Source organism: Schistocerca cancellata, chromosome 2 (assembly GCF_023864275.1).
Source record: "Schistocerca cancellata isolate TAMUIC-IGC-003103 chromosome 2, iqSchCanc2.1, whole genome shotgun sequence".
NCBI classification, from domain to species: Eukaryota; Metazoa; Arthropoda; class Insecta; order Orthoptera; family Acrididae; genus Schistocerca; species Schistocerca cancellata.
In genome coordinates, this window is record NC_064627.1 from 592,485,289 (window position 1) to 592,510,625 (window position 25,337).

Sequence of the window (25,337 nt, forward strand, 5' to 3'; positions counted from 1 at the left end):
ATTCCCACTCTGGGATATTTCATACTGTAGATGCATCCCACTCTGTAGAAGCACTAAATTTGTGTGTCTCTGTTTTTATACCCCTCACCATTTGTGAAACAGGGGGGGGGGGCAGTTTGGGGGGAAAAATGGTCCCCTTGGTGAAAATGTTGACTCCCCTCTGCAACCAGAAATCAAATAATTGTTTCAGCGCTCCTGCTAGGGACAAATCCACCCCCAGAAATTTTATCCCCCTAGCCATATTATATATTTTTTACTATGGCTGGCAAATCTTCTGGATTTTCTGCACAAGATCAGGGGCTTTATTCTAAAGATTGCAAGATGCTGGTGTGCCAACACCCTGCAGCAAAGAGAGCTCACTTTCATGGGGAAGTAGGATTAATTCATAAAAAGTGCAAAAATGTCAAGATGTTGTGGTTTAAATGTCTTTGAAGCAGCCAGACAAGTCAAAAAGTTAGTTCCCTGCTTTTACATGCCTAACTCTGCCCATTACATATTTGCCTTTTTGTGCTATGTTGGAAGCATTTTTCATTCTGGTTCCTAATGTTTATTCTTCCATAATTTTGACATTAGAATGCCCTAGCTTCGAAACTGATGTAATTTTTGTTGACTTCGGTGACCGTGTAAGTTTCTTTATTGTCCTTTAAACCATGTTGCTTGAGTTGGGCATCATTAGTCATGCTCCTTTATGGCTGCTGGCCTGGTGTGGTTGAACCTGTGTCCTCAGAGGATCCAAGCTTCACCACCACGTCAGGGCCACACGCCCACGGGAGATTTTTTGTTTTATGTTTTATTTCTTTCATATTTGTTGTTTTTTATTGTTATTTTTATTATTTTTCTTTTAAATTTTTTATAGTTATACACACATTATTCATATATGCGTGAGACTGTATACACGAACATATGAAAAAGAACCATAAGTACTTAATACAGTGCACAAAATAACAGCAAACACAAATATAATACTGAACAAAATATTAAATACAGTGCAAAGTTTATTATGATATTGCATGTAAATAGTTTGCATTACATAGATACTTATAATACGACCATATCACAAAGATAAAATTACAATGTAAAAAAAATGTAGAATGTTTGTACAAAAAAGATGTGGTCATATGGTTCATGTGAAGCAGCAGCTTTAAAACTTAGGAAATTCTGTGAATCTCTCTGTGTCCACATACTGCTGCTAAAAAAAGGTTACTTGTCAAATGGTGTGTGGACAACAAAAGGATTTCACCTAATTTAGCAGTAGCATAAAACTGTAAATTATTGTTCTCTTAAAAGTGGTTGCACAAGAACCATGTTACCAACCGTACAATGAAATAGTACGAAATAATACACAGATGAAGCTACAATTGGCCATTATAAAATATGAAAGTGTCTTTCCAATGAATCATAAAGTACAGGCAATAGTGTATCTGGCTCTTGGCCAGCCAGTGTCGTGTCGACCAGTAGGAAAAACATCCTGAGACTCAGAAAGAACCAACTGATGCATTAATTAAACTAATTGACAATTCATTTGACCATTTAACTAGTTGAGGATTTAAACCATTGACCAGTTAACTGATGCACCAAAATATGCCCAGCTTATTGGAAACCCCACCAATCTGTGATAAAATCTAAATTAGCTATCAGCTGAGTGAACATATCGTCTCGAAGTACCGGTATTTGAAAATTTCCTGAGTGGTGAAGTGAATGAAGTGTTGCATCTAAAACAAAACAAGAAAAGCGGTGGCTCTGTAATGAATAATGCACTACATGAATGCTAAACAATTTGTGCAGCAAATATTAAACTATTGAAAAGCATGCATCTTGTTATTAGCTCTTATCTTAAAATTCTTGTCATTGTCAAACAATGGAAACTCCTCATAGGAATATCAACAGTGTAGGAAAATATAGATTGTTAGTTACCGTAAAGAAGAAATTATAAGTTGCAGACAGGCACAATTAAAAAACCCTTACACGAACCTTTCGGCCATAGCCTTGATCAGCAAAAGAGAAACAGAGAAAGACATACCATTCATACACACAAGCAAGCACACTTCGCTCACACATTATTGCCAACTCCGGCAGCACAGGAACAGGGCATTCTGGCCTGTGCTGCTGGAGTTGGCAGTCGTGTGTGTGAGGTGTGCTTGCTTGTGTATATGAATGGTGTGTCTCTTTCTATTTCTCTTTTTGCTGATGAACACTGTGGCCGAAATTTTTTTTTTTAATTGTGCCTGTCTGCAATTTAAAGTGTCTTCTTCACTGTAAGTAGCAATCTATCTTTTCCTACATATTTTAATTATTGTTATTATTTAAATGCAGTAATAAAAATTGAGAATTAAGAAACCACTACTAGAAAAGCTCATGTGAGTAAGTTTAGCATAAAATGTTGCAACAACCAAACCAAATTAAGTATGAATATGATTGGCTGAAATAAACAGAAAAACTGTGAAACAACATATGCTTGACAAATTACTTTCAGCTTTGCAATCCTGTACAAAAATTGATGGAACTTAAGCTTGTTTTGTTTAAAAATAAATTTTCTGCAAGCTATCATAGTAGTTTGTGAAGAAAACACAGTAAAACATTTTTGTTAGTTAGAGGTAAGGTGATCCTTTTTTCTGACAATTATTTTGTAGCAATTTTCATGATAGTTTAATTTTCTGTGTGATCATCGATAGAGCTTCAACTGCTACATGTGTTGTTTTGCACATCCAAAGATTTCTCGAAGATTTTAAGTCACTGGTGAATAAAATCTTTAATGAGTAAACAACAAAATAATAGTAAAGTATAATAACCAGTTTTTTAATCACATCCAAATGCAGCTCTTAAAATGCAACACATTTCTACAAAACTCAGTTTCATGTCCAATGCTAGATTTTTCACTTGTAAAGCATGAACAGTGATAGATCTTTATAAATGCTACTTATAATTACCATAAGAATATATTTTTTGTTATCACCTGTATCACTTCAAACTGCTTCAGTGCACATAACTCACATAAATCCAGATTTTACGTTTACTTTTTGTGCAACTTTAGGCCATTATATCGTGCCAATAGATAAAACTTTCACAAAACAACGGGACAACCATTAAGTAGAAATATTTTTCTACCTTCTTACAAAATTTGAACCAATTCACACAAGTTTGAGATTTAGAAGTCGTGTGCATAAAAAACTCACAAAAAACATGTTTTTTGCACATAAAATCCAAATGAAGCTAGATTTTTGAAAGAGAGTTCCAAATTTTATTGTAAGAATGTATTTTTTGTTTATTTCATTCCTATAAACCATTTCCGCGCATTCTGTTCGTACAAGAACAAATTTTATGTGCTACATTAGCTTGACTTTAAACCATTGTATCTCATAATCATTAAAGATTATTGGATAAAAAAATTTTCTTCTGACTTTATCCATTTATCTATCTTTGTGCAAAGTTTGAGCCAGTATGTACACGTTTAAAGGACAGAAGTGGCATGCTTCAAAAACCCACCAGAAAAAGTGTTTTTTGCATGTATTTGAAGATTTTTTTTCATATTGTTAGACATAGGTCCGATATGCTAGTGTGATGAATTTGAAACGTCAGTCTCATTCCTGTGTGAACGTATGTAAGGGTGACTGTTCTTGCATGTAAAATCTGAATGAGGGTGACTAATTTTGCACATAAAATCCGAACAAGAATGAATGTTTTTTGCACATAAAATCAGAATGGTGCACGTACAGATGGTGCCATTAATTGAGCATTAATTTCAGCCCAATCCTTTGCAAAAGAAAGCAATTGATTTGCACAATTTGCGTGGGTACCAACTCTGGCTTGTCATACAAACCTTGTTTAATATGCTCTAACATAGCTACAGTAAGACGGATATTTGAAGGCTAAACAAATGGCCAGTGGTTTGGGCCAAACCAAAACATTTCAACCCATGTTTCTAGCTCAAATAGGAACCAAGCACCAAGATCCCACTCCCCAAACCATAATTCTGAGTGGCCTATTCATACATATTTGTTCCAGCACTTCTGTGCTGTAAAGATTATAGTTTTCAAATCATTATAGATAAAAAAGATTAGGTTTCTAAATGAACATAAAGATCAACATAGATGACATACACAGCAGGAAGTGAGACAATGTCTTGAGTGAAAAGCAGTGAGTAACTTTTTTATTCCTGCATTATACTTATGACTTTGGGAACTAGGGAACTTAGTCTTCAAATGTTTAAAAGTAATTCAGTTTCCATTCATATGTTTTCTTATTTGTAAATGTATTGGTGTGTGCCTTCCAGATGCAGTGTTCACATTACTTCAAAGAATCCTTTTTAGACTTAAAATTCTTTGTCATCTAGTTCCATTACTGAAAAATTTGTAATGCAATGCCATATGTACCGGGGAAAAGATCTCTGCTCACTGATTAGAAGAGGCACTGAGGAATGGATCAATATGTAGAAATAACTTGAATATTTTTGCATTTGTTAGTTCTGATGGAGAACTTTGTTTAAAACATAAGCTATTTATTGTTCCATCTAAACTATTGCTGCAGAAATATTGTGCAGTGGTAAGACATTGGACTCACATGTAAAGGATAAAACTGATTTTGATTCCCACCCTTGCTCCATTTGAGCTTTTGCTTAATCTCTAACGCCCTTATCCTCTATGGAATGTGGAACCCTAATCTCTCCTCCTTCCTCACTCTGCTTCTCAGTAGGTCTCCAGTTTGATGACTGGTGATCTATGATCGTATAGATATTGTTGTGTGGTTGTATATTTGCTTAAAGCTGGGTCTTATGTTATAATATACTCACCATATTGCAATAATGAAACTATCATCAATTTTTTTGGCCCGCCTGGTTGTCCGTGCGGTCTAACGCATGGCTTTCTGGGTGGGAAGGAGCGCCTGGTCCCCGGCACGAATCCGCCCTGCAGATTTGTGTCGAGGTCCGGTGAACCGGCCAGTCTGTGGATGGTTTTTAGGAGGTTTTCCATCTGCTTCAGTGAATGCGAGCTGGTTCCCCTTTTTCCGCTTCAGTTACACTATGTCAGCGATTGCTGTGCAAACAAGTTCTCCACGTATGCGTACACCACCATTACTCTACCACGCAAACATAAGGGGTTAAACTCGTCTGGTGTGAGACGTTCCCTGGCCGGAGGAGGGGGGGGGGTGTCCACCAGGGGGCCGAACTGCACAATAACCCTGGGTTCGGTGTGGGGCAGCGGAGGGGTGAAGTGGACTGCGGTAGTTATTGTGGGGTTGAGGACCACTGCAGCTGCAGCGGGGACAGAGCCTCTCCGTCGTTTCTAGGTCCTCGGATAACATTCAATACAATACAATCATCAGTTTTTCTCTAATTTTTTGTTTTTTCTTTTTTCTCTTTTCTCTTGTTTGTCAGTTAGCACTGTTGTACTTTTTAATTTTGCTTTTTTGTAATTATAATTCACATTTATTTGCGGAAAGAATTTTTCTGTCAGTCCGTTTTTTGTAACTGCATATGCAAAACAATTGCTCAGTACGTATTACGTAATGCATGCCAGTTAACTCATTGAGTTACCAATTTTGTGCAGTTCATGGTATTCATTGCTGAAACTGTTGATATTTGTATTGAAAATTTTGATCAATACAGGGTTATTACAAATGATTGAAACGATTTCACAGCTCTACAATAACTTTATTATTTGAGATATTTTCACAATGCTTTGCACACACATACAAAAACTCAAAAAGTTTTTTTAGGCAATTACAAATGTTCAATATGTGCCCCTTTAGTGATTCGGCAGACATCAAGCCGATAATCAAGTTCCTCCCACACTCGGCGCAGCATGTCCCCATCCATGAGTTCGAAAGCATTGTTGATGCGAGCTTGCAGTTCTGGCACGTTTCTTGGTAGAGGAGGTTTAAACACTGAATCTTTCACATAACCCCACAGAAAGAAATCGCATGGGGTTAAGTCGGGAGAGCATGGAGGCCATGACATGAATTGCTGATCATGATCTCCACCACGACCGATCTGTCGGTTTTCCAATCTCCTGTTTAAGAAATGCCGAACATCATGATGGAAGTGCGGTGGAGCACCATCCTGTTGAAAGATGAAGTCGGCGCTGCCGGTCTCCAGTTGTGGCATGAGCCAATTTTCCAGCATGTCCAGATACACGTGTCCTGTAATGTTTTTTTCGCAGAAGAAAAAGGGGCCGTAAACTTTAAACCGTGAGATTGCACAAAACACGTTAACTTTTGGTGAATGCGAATTTGCTGCACGAATGCGTGAGGATTCTCTACCGCCCAGATTCGCACATTGTGTCTGTTCACTTCACCATTAAGAAAAATGTTGCTTCATCACGGAAAACAAGTTTTGCACTGAACGCATTCTCTTCCATGAGCTGTTGCAACCGCGCCGAAAATTCAAAGCATTTGACTTTGTCATCGGGTGTCAGGGCTTGTAGCAATGGTAAACGGTAAGGCTTCTGCTTTAGCCTTTCCCGTAAGATTTTCCAAACCATGGGCTGTGGTACGTTTAGCTCCCTGCTTGCTTTATTCGTCGACTTCCGCGGGCTACGCGTGAAACTTGCCCGCACGCGTTCAACCGTTTCTTCGCTCACTGCAGGCCGACCCATTGATTTCCCCTTACAGAGGCATCCAGAAGCTTTAAACTGCGCATACCATCGCCGAATGGAGTTAGCAGTTGGTGGATCTTTGTTGAACTTCGTCCTGAAGTGTCGTTGCACTGTTATGACTGACTGATGTGAGTGCATTTCAAGCACGACATACGCTTTCTTGACTCCTGTCGCCATTTTGTCTCACTGCGCTCTCGAGCGCTCTGGCGGCAGATACCTGAAGTGCGGCTTCAGCCGAACAAAACTTTATGAGTTTTTCTACGTATCTGTAGTGTGTCGTGACCATATGTCAATGAATGGAGCTACAGTGAATTTATGAAATCGCTTCAATCATTTGTAATAGCCCTGTACAAACAAATTTGAACAGTTAGGAGCATTCAGTCTCTGTATGAAAACTTATATATAATGTAGCATGACATTCCCAAAATCCAAACTAGTATTTGCAATGTGTATTGCCCTTCTATAGCAGCCATTAACCTAAAATAGCTACTGGATGAAAGCTGACCATCATTCATAAGCTTATGCTTTGAAACAGTGGCAGTATTTAATTGTGGTGTGTGTTATTTTTGCTGCATTTGACCATAGAAACAGCATATGGAGTAACTTTTAATACATACACAAATGGGAAAAGTAAATTAATTTCATGGTTGTACGGTTTCTTCTCATATCTGTAGCAAAAGCTTATAGAAAATTGTACCCTTACTCTCATAATGCCACAACAGTGTTCAATGGGGAACTGTCTGAAACAGAAAGTTTTCATATAAAAAACTGTGTTCCTACAGTTTTGGAATAAAACCAAAAGATCTCAATATTTTAGTTGTAAACCAATTACGGTGATTGTTGCCACAGTTTGTATTGTGTGTGTGTGTGTGTGTGTGTGTGTGTGTGTGTGTGTGTGTGTGTGTTCTAAGCATGACTGTATAATAACAAACAATTTGTTTTATTATTTGTCTTTTTTCATGCTGACTTCAAATATTGGTTGAGCTGCCTCTCATTTTCTTTTAAAATCACCTCTGTTATGGTTTCATCTTATACAGCAGCCTAACATACTGTTTCTTTTTTTTGGTGGCAGTGTTGAGTTTCTTCTAGGATTCTAGTGTTTCAAAGTAATTGCTAAAGAAAGTTAAATTTGTATGTTGAGAAATATAATCACGCAAAACAGTGTCATGGTTTTTCTTTTTGCCTGTCTGTGCTTTCTGATGCTCCTTGTTAACCATCTATGATCAGTGTGTCCAATTGTTTTCATGTGAATTTTTTGCTGGTGTGATCATAATGAGATTCCACCTAGAACTGGCCAAAAGCTGATGTATTTTTTAATTATTTCAGTGAATTAGATAGTGTAGTGGTTAAGATAATTAGCTTGAATTTGTCAGGAATGGTATTAAAATCTGTGTTATGCTTTCTCAATTTGGTATTGGAGGGTTTATCTAAACCACTTCAGGGAAATGCCAAAATACCGAATTACCTGATTGTAAGACGATCTTTAATATAAACAAAAAGAAATGGTGTGCACCAATTTCTTTCTTGCATATTCTCTATGCCAGTTGTCTGTTGTATCACTGTTTTTAATCATATTCATCACTGTCATCATCACTGTTATCATCATTACCACCACCATCATCATCATATTTTTCTTCTTCTTCTTCATTTGAAAGCCTACTGGCTTTTCTTCCTTTCTTTCACTCCTCCCATTATCTGTCATTTTCTGAGCAATCCATAGCATTAGATGTGCAGCACTTCTTGAATACTTTCATTATAGGTTCTTTTAAGATTCTGCTCTAGGCAGTGATGATCCATTGACTCAACAGTGATATTGAGGGTGTCTTTAACTTTCCCCCTGGAGTGCAGGTATGATTTCCTTGAAGAAGTCACTCACAGTAAAGCTGTCGCAGGTGAGCCCTAAAAGGTCAATTCACAACAACAACAACAACAACCGTTTCTTGACTCTGTGAGGTCATGACACCAGGAAGTATCACTGGGTGTATGTTGCTCTTTGATATCAGATCCTTAATTTCCTGGATGTCCCTTAAAGAATCCAGCACCAATATTTCCCTTCTCTTAAGGGAACAGCCAGATATTCTGTTTTACACAATCTTCAACCAGTCTAGTATCAGGTCATGTATCAACCATCCCTTTTCTTGCCATTTAAAGATAAGTCTAGAAGGCAGTTTTTATTTTGGTACAATTTTTGTGTGAAGAATCACAAATGGGGTTAGCTTCTTTCCATTTATTAATAGAGCCAGCATTACTTTTATTCTGGGATTTTCATTGCCAAAACATCTTATAGAAACACTTTCAACTCCTTTCTTTTCAGCAGTAAAATTTGATGCATATCAGTGTAAACAAGTGTACAATCGGCATTGCTGATATGATGTAGCAAATAGTCATATCACTTTTAGACAGACATTATGGCACTGATACTGTAAGTAGTTTTTTGTCAAATGCTGTGGGAAGGCACTGGGAAATTGTCGCTCTATCTTGTAATGTAAATCTCACCCTTTTCATCATTCTCCTGCACCTGCCAGCATACTTGCTTTGTATTCTACGGCACATTCAGTTTGATAATGACTCTTTATTTGTAACGTCTTCTGTAGCTTGATTGCTTAAGTAATTGGGAAGCTTTCATTGTGTTTCTCTTGTGTGTACCAAACAACTTGCTATTTCAGTTCATGAAACATGCCCTGCTTCAGTCTCCTTAAAGTGTGGCATGTGGAATGAGCATTCTTTAATTTATTCTTCATCTGATGCCATCTATGAATATTTGCTTCTTTGAGGACCAAATTTTCTCCCTGCTGCATAGCTGTTTGTGAGGCTTTTGCTTCATGAATCACCATTAACTTAAAATTGGTTTAATATTCTTTGTGTGAAACCATTAAGAGTTGCAAACATGTAGATCCATATTTCTCAACACAGTCACAACTGTGATTTGAAATTGTCATTGATTACTACAATTTACAGTTCTTCTTAAGCAAATTAAATGACAACAAGGCTTTTATCTCTTGGCTCTGTACAGCAGAATTGGCAGAAACTATAAGACGTTGAGTTGACATTGCACTTCACCATGTGCTTGTCATGCTTTAAAATTAGCAGTGTTTTGGAGCTGTAGCACTGTTGTTGAAGCTCATGTTTCATTGGTGTTAACGTGTTTCAAGTGTTTTTGTGAACATATTGGAACATATTTTTATCAGTTTTAATTTGTTGCCTTTAGAAATGTATACTGTTGTTGAGTATTTGTACAATTTTAAAGTCATTTCCATTCCAACTGCAATTGGATCTGGGCAAACTGCAGTTTAAGCATGGTAAGTGTTCACAAAAATACAAGGAACACAGCTTATGTTCCTGTGATTGGTAGCATGATAAAATTTGCTATCCCTTCCTCTCCTCACATTCAGCCTAGTCCACAGCCAAGCTGGTGCTGTAGTTGCCCATTCCACCCTTCTAAATTTTTCAAATTAAATCTGTACATAAGCTTAGTTGCCAAAGCTTTACCTGGAAGTGTAAGATGACCCTCATATTACGCTGTTACACAACATAAAAATATTGACCACAGAAACAATAGAATGTAGAATGACCCTTGAATTTTTCAAATGATGTGTTTGACAGAAAACTATTCTTATAGTCTGGTAAATGCAGTAGTTTCTTTGGATAATATTCAGTTGATTCACAGAATATACCAATACTATATTATTCATTGTATCACTCTGTATGGCTTTCTGTGTAGCGAATCCTTTACAAAAGTGGAATACAGAAGCAGTTAACAAAATGTGTGAAACATAAGATGCAGTCAACTTTCTCACCTCTCCCCTCCTCCCCCTCCCCCTCCCCCTCCCCCTCCCCCACCCCACTCCCTCCCCATCCCCCTCTCCCCTCGCTCCCCCTCCCCCATCCCTCTCCCTCCCCCTCCCCCCTACCCCTCGCTCCCCCTCCCCCACCCCTCTCCCTCCCAATCCCCATCTCCCCCTCGCTCCCCCACCCTCCCCCTCTCCCTCTCCCTGTCCCTGTCCCTCCCCCTCTCCCTCCCCCTCCCCCTCTCCCTCTCTCTGTCCCTCTTCCTCCCCCTCTCCCTCTCCCTCCCCCTCTCCCTCCCTTCCCCCTCCCCCTCCCCATCTCCCTCCCTTCCCCCTCCCCATCTCCCTCCCCTCCCCCTCCCCATATTCCTCTCCCTCCCCCTCCTCCTCTCCCTCCCCTTCCCATATCCCTCTCCCTCCCCTCCCCCTCCCCATCTCACTCCCCTCCCCCTCCCCATCTCCCTCCCCTCACCCTCCCATCTCCCTCCCACTCCCGCTCCCTCCCCTCCCACCTCCCATCTCCCTCTCTCTCCCCTCCCCCTCCCCATCTCCCTCTCTTTCCCCTCCCCCTCCCCATCTCCCTCTCTTTCCCCTCCCCCTCCCCATCTCCCTCTCTTCCCCTCCCCCTACTCCCTCTCCCCTCCCGCTCTCTCTCCATCCCCTCCCCACTCCATCTGCCTCTCTCTCCCCTCCCCCTCCCCATCTCCCTCTCTTTCCCCTCCACCTCGTCCTCCCTCTCCCCTCCCGCTCTCTCTCCCTCCCCCTCTCAGTCTCCCTCCCCGCCCCCTGTCCATCCCCTCCCCCTCTCCCTCTCCCCCTCTCCGTCCCCCCTCTCCTTTCCCTCTCCGTCCCCTCTCCCCCTCTCAGCCCCCCTCTCCATCTCTGCCCCCTCTCCCTCTCTGCCCCCTCTCCCTCTCTGCCCCCCTCTCCCACTCTCCCACTCTGCCCCTCTCTCCCTCTCCGTCCCCCTCCCCAACCCCTTTCTTCCCTCCAACTGAAAGAAATTAGGTGTAGCTAGATAAAAACATTTCTGTTTAGGCTTTACTGTGACTGTTATTGATACCGAATGAAAAACTTTTACTGTTCCCACCTACATGTACATCTATATCTCCATTGATACTCTTACTGAGCAAGGAGGCGAAGTGATTAGCATGTTGGACTCACATTCGGGAGGTTGACAGTTCAAACTTGCATCTGGCAACCCTGATTTTTGTTTTCTGTGATTTCCCTAAGTCGCTCAGGCAAATGCCAGGATGGTTCCTTTGAAAGGGCTTGGCCGACTTCCTTCCCCATCCTTCCCTAATCTGATGGGACCGATAACCTTACTGTTAGGCCCCTCCTCCAAATCATCCATACATCCATCCATCCATCCATCCATCCATCCATCCATCCATACTCTGCAATCCAGCTTACAGCGTATGGCAGAGGACATCCTGTACCACTATTATTTATTTCCTCTCCTGTTCCAGTCACAAATAGAACAAGGGAAAAATGACTATATGTCTCTCTATGAGCCCTAATTGCTCATGTCTTATCTTCATGGTCCTTTATGTTGGAGGCAACAGAATTGTTTTGTGGTCAGCTTCAAATGCCGGTTCTCTAAATTTCTTCAATAGTGTTCCTTGCAAAGAACGTGACCTTCCCTCTACGGACTGCCATTTGAGTTCTTGAAGCATCTCCTTAACACTTGCATGTTGTTTGAACCTACCAGTAACAAACCTAACAGCCCGCCAATGAATTGCTTCGATTTCTTCCTTTAATCCAATTTGGTGTGTATCCCAAACACTCTAGCAGTATTCAAGAATAGTTCGCACTAGCTTCTTATATGCATTCTCCTTTACACATGAAACAAACTTTCCTAGAATTCTCCCAATAAGCTGGAGTTGATCATTTGCCTTTCCTACTATGATTCTCACAGACTCGTTCCATTTCATATTGCATTGCAACATTATGCCCAGATATTTAAATGACCTTAGTGTGACAAGCAGGACACTATTATTGCTGTATCCAAACATTACATGTTTGGCTTTCCTACTCATCTGCATTAACTTACATTTTTCTACACTTAGAAGTAGCTGCCATTCATCACACCAACTAGAAATTTTTTTGAGTCCTCTTGTATCCTCGTACAATTACCCAGCATCGACACATTCTGTACACCACAGCATAATCAGGAAACAACTGCAGATTGCTGCCCACCCTGTCTGCCAAATCATTTATGTATACAGAGAATAATAGTGATCCCATCATACTTCCCTGGAGCACTCCTGATGATATCCTTGTCTCTGAGAAACACTTGACTTCAAGGACACCATACTGAGTTCTATAACTTAACAAGTCTTTTGAGCCATATGCTTGTACCTTCTTTAGCAGCCTGCAATGTGGCGCTGTGTAAAACGGTTTCTGGGAATCTAGAAGTATGGAATCTGCCTGTTCTCAGTATATTATGTAAGGAAAGGGCAAGCTGAGTTTTGCATGAGCAATGCTTTCTAAAACCATGCTGATTCATGGAATTAGCTTCTCGATCTCAAGAAAATTTATTATATTCGAGCTAAAAATATGTTCAAATGTTCTGGAGCAAACCGCAATGCATTTTGGAGATTTAAACCTCCTTATCAAGTGGATTTATGTGGATCAGTATGGCATTGTGTGTTGTGTTATGTCTGTGGAATAACCTGTGGACTGTCTAATAAAGAAAAATTAAAAACATTATTTCAATACATGTACTGAAATAGAATTTTGTCTACTAGATAGTGCATGTCCTGAAGTAGTACATATACCGAAATAGTTTTGTTTTTCTCTACTAGAAAGAGCCACAGGTTGCTCCAAATTTGTAACACAACACAAGTATACCATGTTATTCCACATAAAGCCATCTTATGAATGTGGTTTAAATCTTAGAAACACTCAGTGATTGGTAACAGTGAACTGCTTTTTGCTTAATTTTGCTGCAATTTGTGTGGTTTTTTTTCCCCATAGTGCATGGATTTTATACATCAGATCAGTGGATTTTACATTAATTATGTTAATGGACATTAACTCTTGGTTACAACTTGTTCTCTGAAACAGATGTTTCTCCTCCTGTTTAAAAATATTTTAATCCCATGTGTTCTACACCTGTTAACCACAGTTCTATTGAATTGTTCCATCATGTTTTTTTTTTTTTTTTTTTTTTTTTTTTTTTTTTTTTTTTTTTTTTTTTTTTTTTTTTTTTCTCCCCTGTGATAGTCATTGATTATGTTTCTCTTTTGTGATCTGAACCTACCTGGTTAGCAGGCGTGTGTAGTCATAAGCATTTAACTTGTATAATCAGGTAATGTTATGGATAAGGTGAATAAAAAATTGTTTTATCGGCAGAACACTTAGAGGATGTAACAAAGATTGCCTACACATTGCTTGTCTGTCCTCTGCTGCGTTATTGCTGTACAGTATGGCAACATTACCAGATAAGATTGGCAGAGGATATCGAAAAAGTTAAGAGAAGAGCAACTTGTTTTGTATTATTATGAAATAGGGGAGAGATTGTTAGAATATGATGAATGAATTGGGGGAGGGCATCATTAAAACAAAGACATTTTTTGTTGCAGTGAGATCTTTTCAAGAAATTTCTGTTGCCTATTTTCTTCTCGGAATGCAAAAATATTTTGTTGACTCCCATTTATGCAGTGAGATATTACTATTTTAATAAAATAAGAGAAATCAGAGTTCACACAGAAATATTTAGGTGTTCATTTTTCCCACGCGCTGTCAGTGTGTGCAACAGCTGAGAAATAGTCAGAATGTGCCTCTGCCAAACACTTAAGTGTGAATTGCAGAGAAGTCAGATAGATGTAGACGTACTGTTAATTTTTATCTGTAAATAACGAAGGTATTTGTATCTAAGAACAAGTTGTCACTGGGTCTTGCACTGTGAACTTCACTCACCTTGGGAATTTTACTATGGGCAGTACCATAAAACTGGACATCATCAACACGAGGTTTCCATGATCAGTACTGTTGTTGTTGTTGTGGTCTTCAGTTCAGAGACTGTTTTGATGCAGCTGTCCATGCTGCTCTATCCTGTGCAAGCTTCTTCATCTCCCAGTACCTACTGCAACCTACATCCTTCTGAATCTGCTTAGTGTATTCATCTCATGGTCTCCCTCTACGATTTTTACCCTCCTCACTGCCCTCCAGTACTAAATTGGTGATTCCTCGATGCCTCAAAACATGTCCTACCAACCAATCCCTTCTTCTAGTCAAGTTGTGCCACAAATTTCTCCTCTCCCCAATTCTATTCATCACCACCTCATTAGTTATGTGATCTACCCATTTAATCTTCAGCATTCTTGTGTAACTCCACATTTCGAAAGCTTCTATTCTCTTCTTGGTTGGTTGGTTTGTGGGATTAAAGGGACCAGACTGCAACGGTCATCGGTCCCTATTCTCTTCTTGTCCAAACTATTTATTGTCCATGTTTCACTTCCATACATGGCTACACTCCATACAAATACTTTCAGAAATGTCTCCCTGACACTAAAATCTACTCGATGTTACCAATTTCTCTTCTTCAGAAGCGCTTTCCTTACCATTTCTAGTCTACATTTTATATGCTCTCTGCATCGACCATTATCAGTTCTTTTGCTCCCCAAATAGCAAAACTCATTTACTACTTTAAGTGTCTCATTTCCTAATCTAATTCCCTCAGCATCACCCGATTTAATTAAACTACATTCCGTTATCCTCATTTTGCTTTTGTTGGTGTTCATCTTATATCCTCCTTTCAAGACACTGTCCATTCCGTTCAACTGCTCTTCCAGGTCCTTTGCTGTCTCTGACGGAATTACAATGTCAGCGGCGAACCTCAGAGTTTTTATTTCTTCTCCATGGATTTTAATTCCTACTCCGAATTTTTCTTTTGTTTCCTTTACTGCTTGCTCAATATACAGATTTAATAACATCGAGGATAGGCTACAACCCTGTCTCACTCCTTTCCCAACCACTGCTTTCTTTTTATGCCCCTTGACTCCTATAACTGCCATCTGCTTTCTGTACAAATTGTGAATAGCCTTTCACTCCTTGTATTTTACCCCTGCCGCCTTCAGAATTTGAAAGAGAGTATTCCAGTCAACATAGTCAAAAGCTTTCTATGAGTTTACAAATGCTAGAAACGTCGGTTTGCTTTTCCTTAATCTATCGTCTAAGATAAGTCAGTATTGCATCATGTGTTAAACATTTCTACGAAATCCAAACTGCTCTTCCCCGAGTTCGCCTTCTACCGGTGTTTCCATTCGTCTGTAAAGAATTCATGTTAGTATTTTGCAGCCGCGATTTATTAAACTGATTGCTTGGTAATTTTCACATCTGTCAACACCTGCTTTCTTTGGGATTGGAATTATTATATTCTTCTTGAAGTCTGAGGGTATTTTGCCTGTCTCATACATCTTGCTCACCAGATGGTTGAGTTTTGTCAGGGCTGGCTCTCCCAAGGCTATCAGTAGTTCTAATGGAATGTTGTCTACTCCTGGGACCTTGTTTTGACTTAGGCCTTTCAGTGCTCTGTCAAACTCTTGATGCAGTATCATGTCACTCATTTCATCTTCATCTACATCCTCTTCCATTTCCACAATATTGTCCTCAAGTACATTGCCCTTGTATAAACCCTCTATATACTCTTTCCACCCTTCTGCTGTCCCTTCTTTCCTGAGAACTGGGTTTTCATCTGAGCTCTTGATATTCATACAAGTGTTTCTCTTTTCTCCAAAGGTCTCTTTAATTTTCCTATTGGCAGTATCTATCTTACCCCTAAGTGTTATATACCTCTACATCCTTTCATTTGTCCTGTAGGCATCGCTGGTTAGCCATTTTGCGCTTCCTGTCAATCTCGTTTTAGAGACATTTGTATTCCTTTTTGCCTGCTTCATTTACTGCATTTTTTAAGCAACTATGTACCTGTCTCTGTGGATGGGTCTAAGCAGGGGGACTCGGTTGGTTGCTCTGTTCTTTTTCCGGATCATGTCCTCAACGCCCGACTGCCTCAAGAATTTACTATCTTTGATGCAGAATTATATGCGACTTTTCAGACACTGGAGCAGACTAAATTTCTTGTCTGTTTAGATTTTCTGAGCACCCTTTTCTCTCTCCAACATTTGTACCCAGCATATAAAGTCATCCAGAATATCCAGGATGCCTTCCACCTACTACAACAACTGGGGAAGGAGGTGTCTTTCTGATGGGTACTTCGGCACATGGGAATTGCGAGGAATGAAAGGACAGATTGAGGCATGTTGTGATTCTCAGGTACTTCAGTGTGCCATCCCCGTGCATGCTGTCACCTCGCTGTTGAGATACAAAGTCATGCATCGCTGGGAAGCCGAGTGGCTTTATATGTGCAGATCGCTGTCCCATAACAAAGTCACTTTGTCCTTTAGAAGTATTTACCATAAAAAATGACCTAGCAAAATCGTGAGGAATCACTAGGATAGGATGGATACTGCTTTGATCAAATTAGATATTACTGTTAGCCTTCTAAGTTGCTGATTTGCACACTGTGTGATGCCATTGAGAGAGGAGAGGAGCATTAGCCACACCAATTGGTGAATGTGTCACACTCCCCCCCCCCCCCCCCCTCTTTCCTTCCCACCAGTCTCCATTTAAACCTGGTTTACTAATTATTAATATGTTTGATGGAACACTTGAATCAAGGCTTGTGCCACAGTATTCACAGTAGATTGATGAATGTTCCCATTGATGTTGTTGGTATTGTTCTCAATTGTTCAGTTGAGGTTGTGGTCTGAACTGATGCTTGAATCCCCAACTATAATTAATTGATTGTGTATGAGGTTTCAGAATATTATTTGTTGGTGTAGAGCAGATAGTGTGAAGTGGATGGACCATTTGTACAAAAAAGGGGATTTAGAAAAAAACTCTTAATATATCTCGTGTATGGTTCTGACAGCATAGATACACTCCTGGAAATTGAAATAAGAACACCGTGAATTCATTGTCCCAGGAAGGGGAAACTTTATTGACACATTCCTGGGGTCAGATACATCACATGATCACACTGACAGAACTACAGGCACATAGACACAGGCAACAGAGCATGCACAATGTCGGCACTAGTACAGTGTATATCCACCTTTCGCAGCAATGCAGGCTGCTATTCTCCCATGGAGACGATCGTAGAGATGCGGGATGTAGTCCTGTGGAACGGCTTGCCATGCCATTTCCACCTGGCGCCTCAGTTGGACCAGCATTCGTGCTGGACGTGCAGACCGCGTGAGACGACGCTTCATCCAGTCCCAAACATGCTCAATGGGGGACAGATCCGGAGATCTTGCTGGCCAGGGTAGTTGACTTACACCTTCTAGAGCACGTTGGGTGGCACGGGATACATGCGGACGTGCATTGTCCTGTTGGAACAGCAAGTTCCCTTGCCGGTCTAGGAATGGTAGAATGATGGGTTCGATGACGGTTTGGATGTACCGTGCACTATTCAGTGTCCCCTCGACGATCACCAGTGGTGTACGGCCAGTGTAGGAGATCGCTCCCCACACCATGATGCCGGGTGTTGGCCCTGTGTGCCTTGGTCGTATGCAGTCCTGATTGTGGCGCTCACCTGCACGGCGCCAAACACGCATACGACCATCATTGGCACCAAGGCAGAAGCAACTCTCATCGCTGAAGACGACACGTCTCCATTCGTCCCTCCATTCACGCCTGTCGCGACACCACTGGAGGCGGGCTGCACGATGTTGGGGCGTGAGCGGAAGACGGGCTAACGGTGTGCGGGACCGTAGCCCAGCTTCATGGAGACGGTTGCGAATGGTCCTCGCCGATACCCCAGGAGCAACAGTGTCCCTAATTTGCTGGGAAGTGGCGGTGCGGTCCCCTACGGCACTGCGTAGGATCCTACGGTCTTGGCGTGTATCCGTGCGTCGCTGCGGTCCGGTCCCAGGTCGACGGGCACATGCACCTTCCGCCGACCACTGGCGACAACATCGATGTACTGTGGAGACCTCACGCCCCACGTGTTGAGCAATTCGGCGGTACGTCCACCCGGCCTCCCGCATGCCCACTATACGCCCTCGCTCAAAGTCCGTCAACTGCACATACGGTTCACGTCCATGCTGTCGCGGCATGCTACCAGTGTTAAAGACTGCGATGGAGCTCCGTATGCCACGGCAAACTGGCTGACACTGACGGCGGCGGTGCACAAATGCTGCGCAGCTAGCGCCATTCGACGGCCAACACCGCGGTTCCTGGTGTGTCCGCTGTGCCGTGCGTGTGATCATTGCTTGTACAGCCCTCTCGCAGTGTCCGGAGCAAATATGGTGGGTCTGACACACCAGTGTCAATGTGTTCTTTTTTCCATTTCCAGGAGTGTATTTCCAGAGATTATGGGACAAATTAATGCTGATGACATATTTAGATTTGATTTGTCAGTATATCATTGTCCTAATTAGAAAAAAAGCAAATAAATCATTTATGTTATGTCTCACATGCGATGTGGATATCTGGGATTGATAATTAGAGTCACTGCAATAGATAAGAAAGGTTTTAATGCTCTGAAGGATAGTGTGATTGATAGTATTATTTGTATCTAATGAACTGATAATACAAAAAAATTTTTATTTTTATTTTACTATTTATAAAAAGTATTTTCCAGTATTTATTTTCAAAATTATGGCATCATTTACTTATCTCTGAAGGTCACCTAGTCTGTAATACTAAATTAGTTTGTTTCCATTTTATTCATTTTTACTTTCTAAACAAATTGCATACATTTTCATTTCAGGTGTAAAGCATAACCTGTCACCTCGCCCAAATAGATCTTTGTCATCTGATCGAAAAGATAAACGTAACAGGAGCAGCTCTCCACGATCACAAGCAAGAGACAGGGAGAGAGACAGAGAGAAAGAACGTGAGAAAGAAAAAGAAAAGGAAAAAGAGAGAGAAAGAGAGAAAGAAAGAGAACGTGAAAGAGAAAAAGAAAAGGAAAGGGAAAAAGAGCGTGAACGTGAACGAGAACGAGAAAGGGAAAAGGAAAAGGAGCGTGAACGTGAGAAAGAGAAGGAACGAGAGAGGGAAAGAGATCGAGGCAGAAGTCGATCTCCGAAAGCGAAAGGGAAAGAACATTTATCTCGCTCCCCAAGGAGGTCACCGAGGCCTTCTAAAGATACCAGGAAGAAGGACTCTCCTGATTTAGGAAATTCAAAGGATAAAAATTACAGGTACTGTGTATGTGAGGCATTATGAATGAACACATTTGGCTTTGAATCTCCTTTATAGACTTATTACAGATGATTTTATTAAAATTATGTTTGAATAAATTAATCTGTGTGATGTACATTTTGTTTTTTTTACTAAGACAACCGTAAATGATTTATGGTTATTTCCTGTTGAATTTTGAGGAAGGCTCCAGCAAGTCATGAAGTAAATCCTTAATTGGTGCGACGTATTTGATTGCAACACAGCCATTAACTAAGACGTAGGGTAGTGCTAAAATTGAATACTACACTCTTTATCTGACAAATAGGTGTTTCATATTATGTCAACATTTTGTTATGTTATTTTGTGATGTTATACACTGTGTGCCCAGAAATGATGTCAGGTATTTTCTACTTGGCATAAACATAACACCTTCCTTTATTTAGAAAAAAACTTCTGGTGATGACCTCTATTTGTGAACTAACTTTAATTTGTGGTAATTTTGTCCCAGGTAGCAGACTTGTCAGTTTGATTGGAAAGTTTTAAGAAATGAGCTCATTGTAGTTAATTATTTGTGACTGGTTCACATTGGACAGGCAGAGGGCATATGTGGAGACTGGCAGTCTGATTTCTCCCATTTGCCCAAGAGTAGTCACATGGCTGCCCCATCAGCAGAATTCTGTTCAGACACACAGGAGTGAGGGGTTCATTAGTTACCAGGAGCACCAGTACTAGGTGACTAATACATGGTGTATACGACCCGGGACAACCGGGAATTCCGGAAAAAACCCGGGAATTTTTTCATTCGGGAGAAAACCGGGAAAAACCCGGGAATTTTTCGGAATTCCGGGAATTTTTCATTGTTTTAGCTTTCAGTTACATTTTTGTAGTTTTGACTGCAGAATTGATTCTCTAGCAAAGAATGTTGTTGTATCCTGCTACTGGAGAATGATACTGCAGCAATAAAATACACTCCTGGAAATTGAAATAAGAACACCATGAATTCATTGTCCCAGGAAGGGGAAACTTTATTGACACATTCCTGGGGTCAGATACATCACATGATCACACTGACAGAACCACAGGCACATAGACACAGGCAACAGAGCATGCACAATGTCGGCACTAGTACAGTGTACATCCACCTTTCGCAGCAATGCAGGCTGCTATTCTCCCATGGAGACGATCGTAGAGATGCTGGATGTAGTCCTGTGGAACGGCTTGCCATGCCATTTCCACCTGGCGCCTCAGTTGGACCAGCGTTCGTGCTGGACGTGCAGACCGCGTGAGACGACGCTTCATCCAGTCCCAAACATGCTCAATGGGGGACGGATCCGAAGATCTTGCTGGCCAGGGTAGTTGACTTACACCTTCTAGAGCACGTTGGGTGGCACGGGATACATGCGGACGTGCATTGTCCTGTTGGAACAGCAAGTTCCCTTGCTGGTCTAGGAATGGTAGAACGATGGGTTCGATGACGGTTTGGATGTACCGTGCACTATTCAGTGTCCCCTCGACGATCACCAGTGGTGTACGGCCAGTGTAGGAGATCGCTCCCCACACCATGATGCCGGGTGTTGGCCCTGTGTGCCTTGGTCGTATGCAGTCCTGATTGTGGCGCTCACCTGCACAGCGCCAAACGCGCATACGACCATCATTGGCACCAAGGCAGAAGCGACTCTCATCGCTGAAGACGACACGTCTCCATTCGTCCCTCCATTCACGCCTGTCGCGACACCACTGGAGGCGGGCTGCACGATGTTGGGGCGTGAGCGGAAGACGGGCTAACGGTGTGCGGGACCGTAGCCCAGCTTCATGGAGACGGTTGCGAGTGGTCCTCGCCGATACCCCAGGAGCAACAGTGTCCCTAATTTGCTGGGAAGTGGCGGTGCGGTCCCCTATGGCACTGCGTAGGATCCTACGGTCTTGGCGTGCATCCGTGCGTCGCTGCGGTCCGGTCCCAGGTCGACGGGCACGTGCACCTTCCGCCGACCACTGGCGACAACATCGATGTACTGTGGAGACCTCACGCCCCACGTGTTGAGCAATTCGGCGGTACGTCCACCCGGCCTCCCGCATGCCCACTATACGCCCTCGCTCAAAGTCCGTCAACTGCACATACGGTTCACGTCCACGCTGTCGCGGCATGCTACCAGTGTTGAAGACTGCGATGGAGCTCCGTATGCCACGGCAAACTGGCTGACACTGACGGCGGCGGTGCACAAATGCTGCGCAGCTAGCGCCATTCGACGGCCAACACCGCGGTTCCTTGTGTGTCCGCTGTGCCGTGCGTGTGATCATTGCTTGTACAGCCCTCTCGCAGTGTCCGGAGCATGTATGGTGGGTCTGACACACCGGTGTCAATGTGTTCTTTTTTCCATTTCCAGGAGTGTATAAACGAGAGGGGAAAAAATAAAACTGTAGTGGCAAAGGAAATGTGCATTTTACGACAACAAAACACCGTGCACGCACAAGCGTCTACAGATAGCAAAAATACGTTAAAGGCCGTAGGGTGCAGACTGTAATTCTTCGTAACAATAAACTGCTTGCTATGAGCATGACGTCACAACTGTTCACATTAGGTTCATTTGACCAGTTGCCAGTGGTCTGTTGCGCATGCGCATTTGACTCGCGTATAAGCAGTACCTTCTCTCGCTTCCCGCTTCTTGAAGTTTGGCTGTTAGCTGCATCGGTAGTAGCAGCAAGCAGCCAGATGCAAACGAGAAAAATTTTTCTCGCGCGCCCTAGCTGCCAGATTCGCGCTTGCACAGAGTTGTCTGAGTTGTAGTGGGGAGGGGGTTAGTCTCCACGTGACCCGTGTTTACATTAAGTGATTCCGCTGCTTCTCTTCGTGTACAGCTCCCACGTCAAATGAAAACAAAACGGATTTCTGTGGCCGGGAGCTATCAAGTGAATTAAAATGCATTCACATAATTACAGAGGGCAAAAATATATTATTAATTTCAGTTTCTGATTTTATTTTCTTTCCAAGTTAGTAGCAGTCAAGCATTAATCGCCTTGCAGAAGAATGAAGCTATTTTTGCAAATTTGCTAAAGAAATTCCGCTGAGGCAATCATTTTATTTGAAACGAAGTGTTTCATTTAACAATTTTGGGTACTTCCAACTGTTCGGTGAATTTCAAGTGCACGTTATCATCTTCTGCCATGTATGGCATTATGCCATAATAAAGAACCAAACATGAGATCGTAGAGTACTGGTACTCCAAGAAAATTTACATCCCAAAAACCACACTGAAAAGCTTAATATCAGATGGGACCTACTTCATTGTGAATCTGGAAAAAACCAATGTGCACTTCAAGCCGAATTATGCATTTTAGTATGATTCACGAAATTTTGATGCCTTTCAGAGTATCCTCTGATGCCCTGTTTCTTTTATGGTGTAGTGTAAGCTCTCTTAGTGCTTTATACACACAAACATGCGGGCTTCCTACACCACTGCAGTTGCACACGCACAATAATTAGTTTTTGGCGCTCTCTGGCAACTGATAAATCAAACCTATAACTAACAGTATTGCGAACGGTGGTTAGAAAAGCGTTACTTTCAAAGTAAATTTCTTTTTACGCAAGATGAATTATGTTACGTGTGTGAAAGTGGGATGGATATCTAAATCACAGAGCGTTCGAAACTGAACAGTTTGAGGACCAGCCACTTCAAGAATTTCGAGCCGAGGCATTTATGTCACAATTTTAAATTTACTGGCACATTTGTGTGATGTATCTTAAAGTATATCACACCAAAAAAAGACCAATATTACATGTGAAAGCTTAGCTTTTCTTGTAGATATACGGTACTGTGTACATTAATGTAAACCGTTAACTTTTCCTCTTGTGTGTTCGCGCTATGTAACCAGTAATCTTGCTAGTGGCTGACTATAACACGTGCCCTATGCTCTGAATAGCTGCTGTCATCGGCTGGTGAGATCTCGTGGCTTGAGATATGACTCGCTTACAAAAGGACATCACAACCTCGGTTGCAACGCTCCGGAAACTAACAAGCTGTGTTTGGTGCAATTCGAATTTATACTTTCGTAATACGAAAATATGCTGCATATATGTTGCTGCAAATCAAAGGTCTTTCCAAAACTTCTCTGCTCCGGCTTTTCTTTTTTTTCCGGGAAGTTCTACGCGATTATATAAAACGTTAACCATTCAAAGGATTGATAAGTTTTACAGTTCCGAGGGAACTTTTTCTGTGCTAAGTGACAGTAGGTCACGCGGGAAAAAGCATATTTTTTAAACGGGATATCCGGGAGAAATCCGGGAATAATCCGGGAATTTTTTTTCCTTGTCCCTGTATACACCCTGTAATAGTGTCCCCTAGCAAAATACTGTCTGTGGTAAGAAAGAAACCATTGTGCACTCTGTATGTTTGCTGGAAGACCTTATTTGAGATATGGAGGAGGTTTTGCCTGTAGATATCATGTGCTCAGGTCATTGCTCAAGTCAGGACTAATGATGCCTTTCGCTTGAGTTTTGAGAACATCTTTAATTCCTGCTGGTGGCTAGAGAAAGTGATGAAGATATTTGTCCTTGATTGCAGGCTGAAAGGTGAGATTTCAACCTTTTCCGAAGAACGTTGAGAATCCCATTTCCAAAGAGCAAAATGGGTTTGTCAGTAATTTACAGAGACTGAGATTCTTATAGCTAATTCCCAAAGCATTTGTAACTGTGTCCAGGAATTCACCATTCACCAGAAAAATCGTTGTGGCCTTATTATGCTTAGAACTGAGAACTGGATGAAATCAAAATCAGGAAGCTCCAACATATTTTATGAAAAGATAGGTTATATTTTCTGGGGAGGGGGGAGGAGGTGTATGTTCATTATAATAAAAAATAGTATTATGTCTAGTGAGGTAAGAATTCAGTCGACCTGCAAACTAATCTGGATGCATATATAACTGGCTGAGATGAATTCAAATTAGGTACCGGATGCTTTTTATGATCATCTGATGCTGCTACAACAGTTATAAATTATTCAAAGAAAGTCTAAGCTGTATTCTGCAAAAGTACCCCAACTAGTGGCAGGAGGAGAGCTTATAAATTATTCAAAGAAAGTCTAAGCTGTATTCTGCAAAAGTACCCCAACTAGTGGCAGGAGGAGAGCTTAGCATGCCAAGTGTAGACTAGGACGCCTGCATACACTGCCGTTGGTGGAGAGGACAGGCAGTCCTAAAGCAGTTCTGAAAACTTTCCCCAGAAACTATCTTCATCATCTAGTTCAGCAGTCCAAACATAACAGAATTTTTTTTTATATCTTGTGGCTACAGATAGACCCAACCTTATTGACAGAGTCAGTAAAGAGGCAGGGATTACTGACCACAATGTTGTTACTGTAATAATGATGGTTAGTTGAATCATTAAGTTCATCAAGAAGGCTAGGACTTTTTTCTTTGCATAGCAAACCAGATAACCAGTAGCTAGGAACTTGCCTTACATTGAATGGACATCATTCAATATGAATGCAGTGGACAGAGATGAATTGTGTGCATGAATTTGAAGTAATCAAATTTTCACACTGGGAAGGATGTGTTATATAATTAGTTTAAGGGTGGGAAAGACCCACCATGATTTTATAACATCATTCAGAAAATAAGAAGAAAACAGATCATTGCATTCTCAGTTCAAGAAAGTGTATAGAAATGCTGACGGACACATGTTTGTAGAAGTAATTGTTTATAAGGGGTGCTACACATGACACATGTTAGAAGTTTCACATCATACAATAGTGAAAGAACTTTCTGAGAA

General features: G+C 41.4%; 1 protein-coding gene across 9 annotated transcripts in view; it reads left to right on the forward strand.

The window, feature by feature from the left end:
* LOC126162229 (zinc finger CCCH domain-containing protein 13-like) overlaps positions 1-25,337 on the forward strand; it is a 260,877-nt gene that overhangs the window by 87,182 nt on the left and 148,358 nt on the right. For all 9 annotated transcript variants that reach the window (XM_049918590.1, XM_049918593.1, XM_049918591.1 and 6 more), the window contains exon 6: positions 19,158-19,593. In XM_049918590.1, the coding sequence (XP_049774547.1) occupies positions 19,158-19,593 (436 nt within the window). The remainder of the gene's footprint in view (positions 1-19,157; positions 19,594-25,337) is intronic.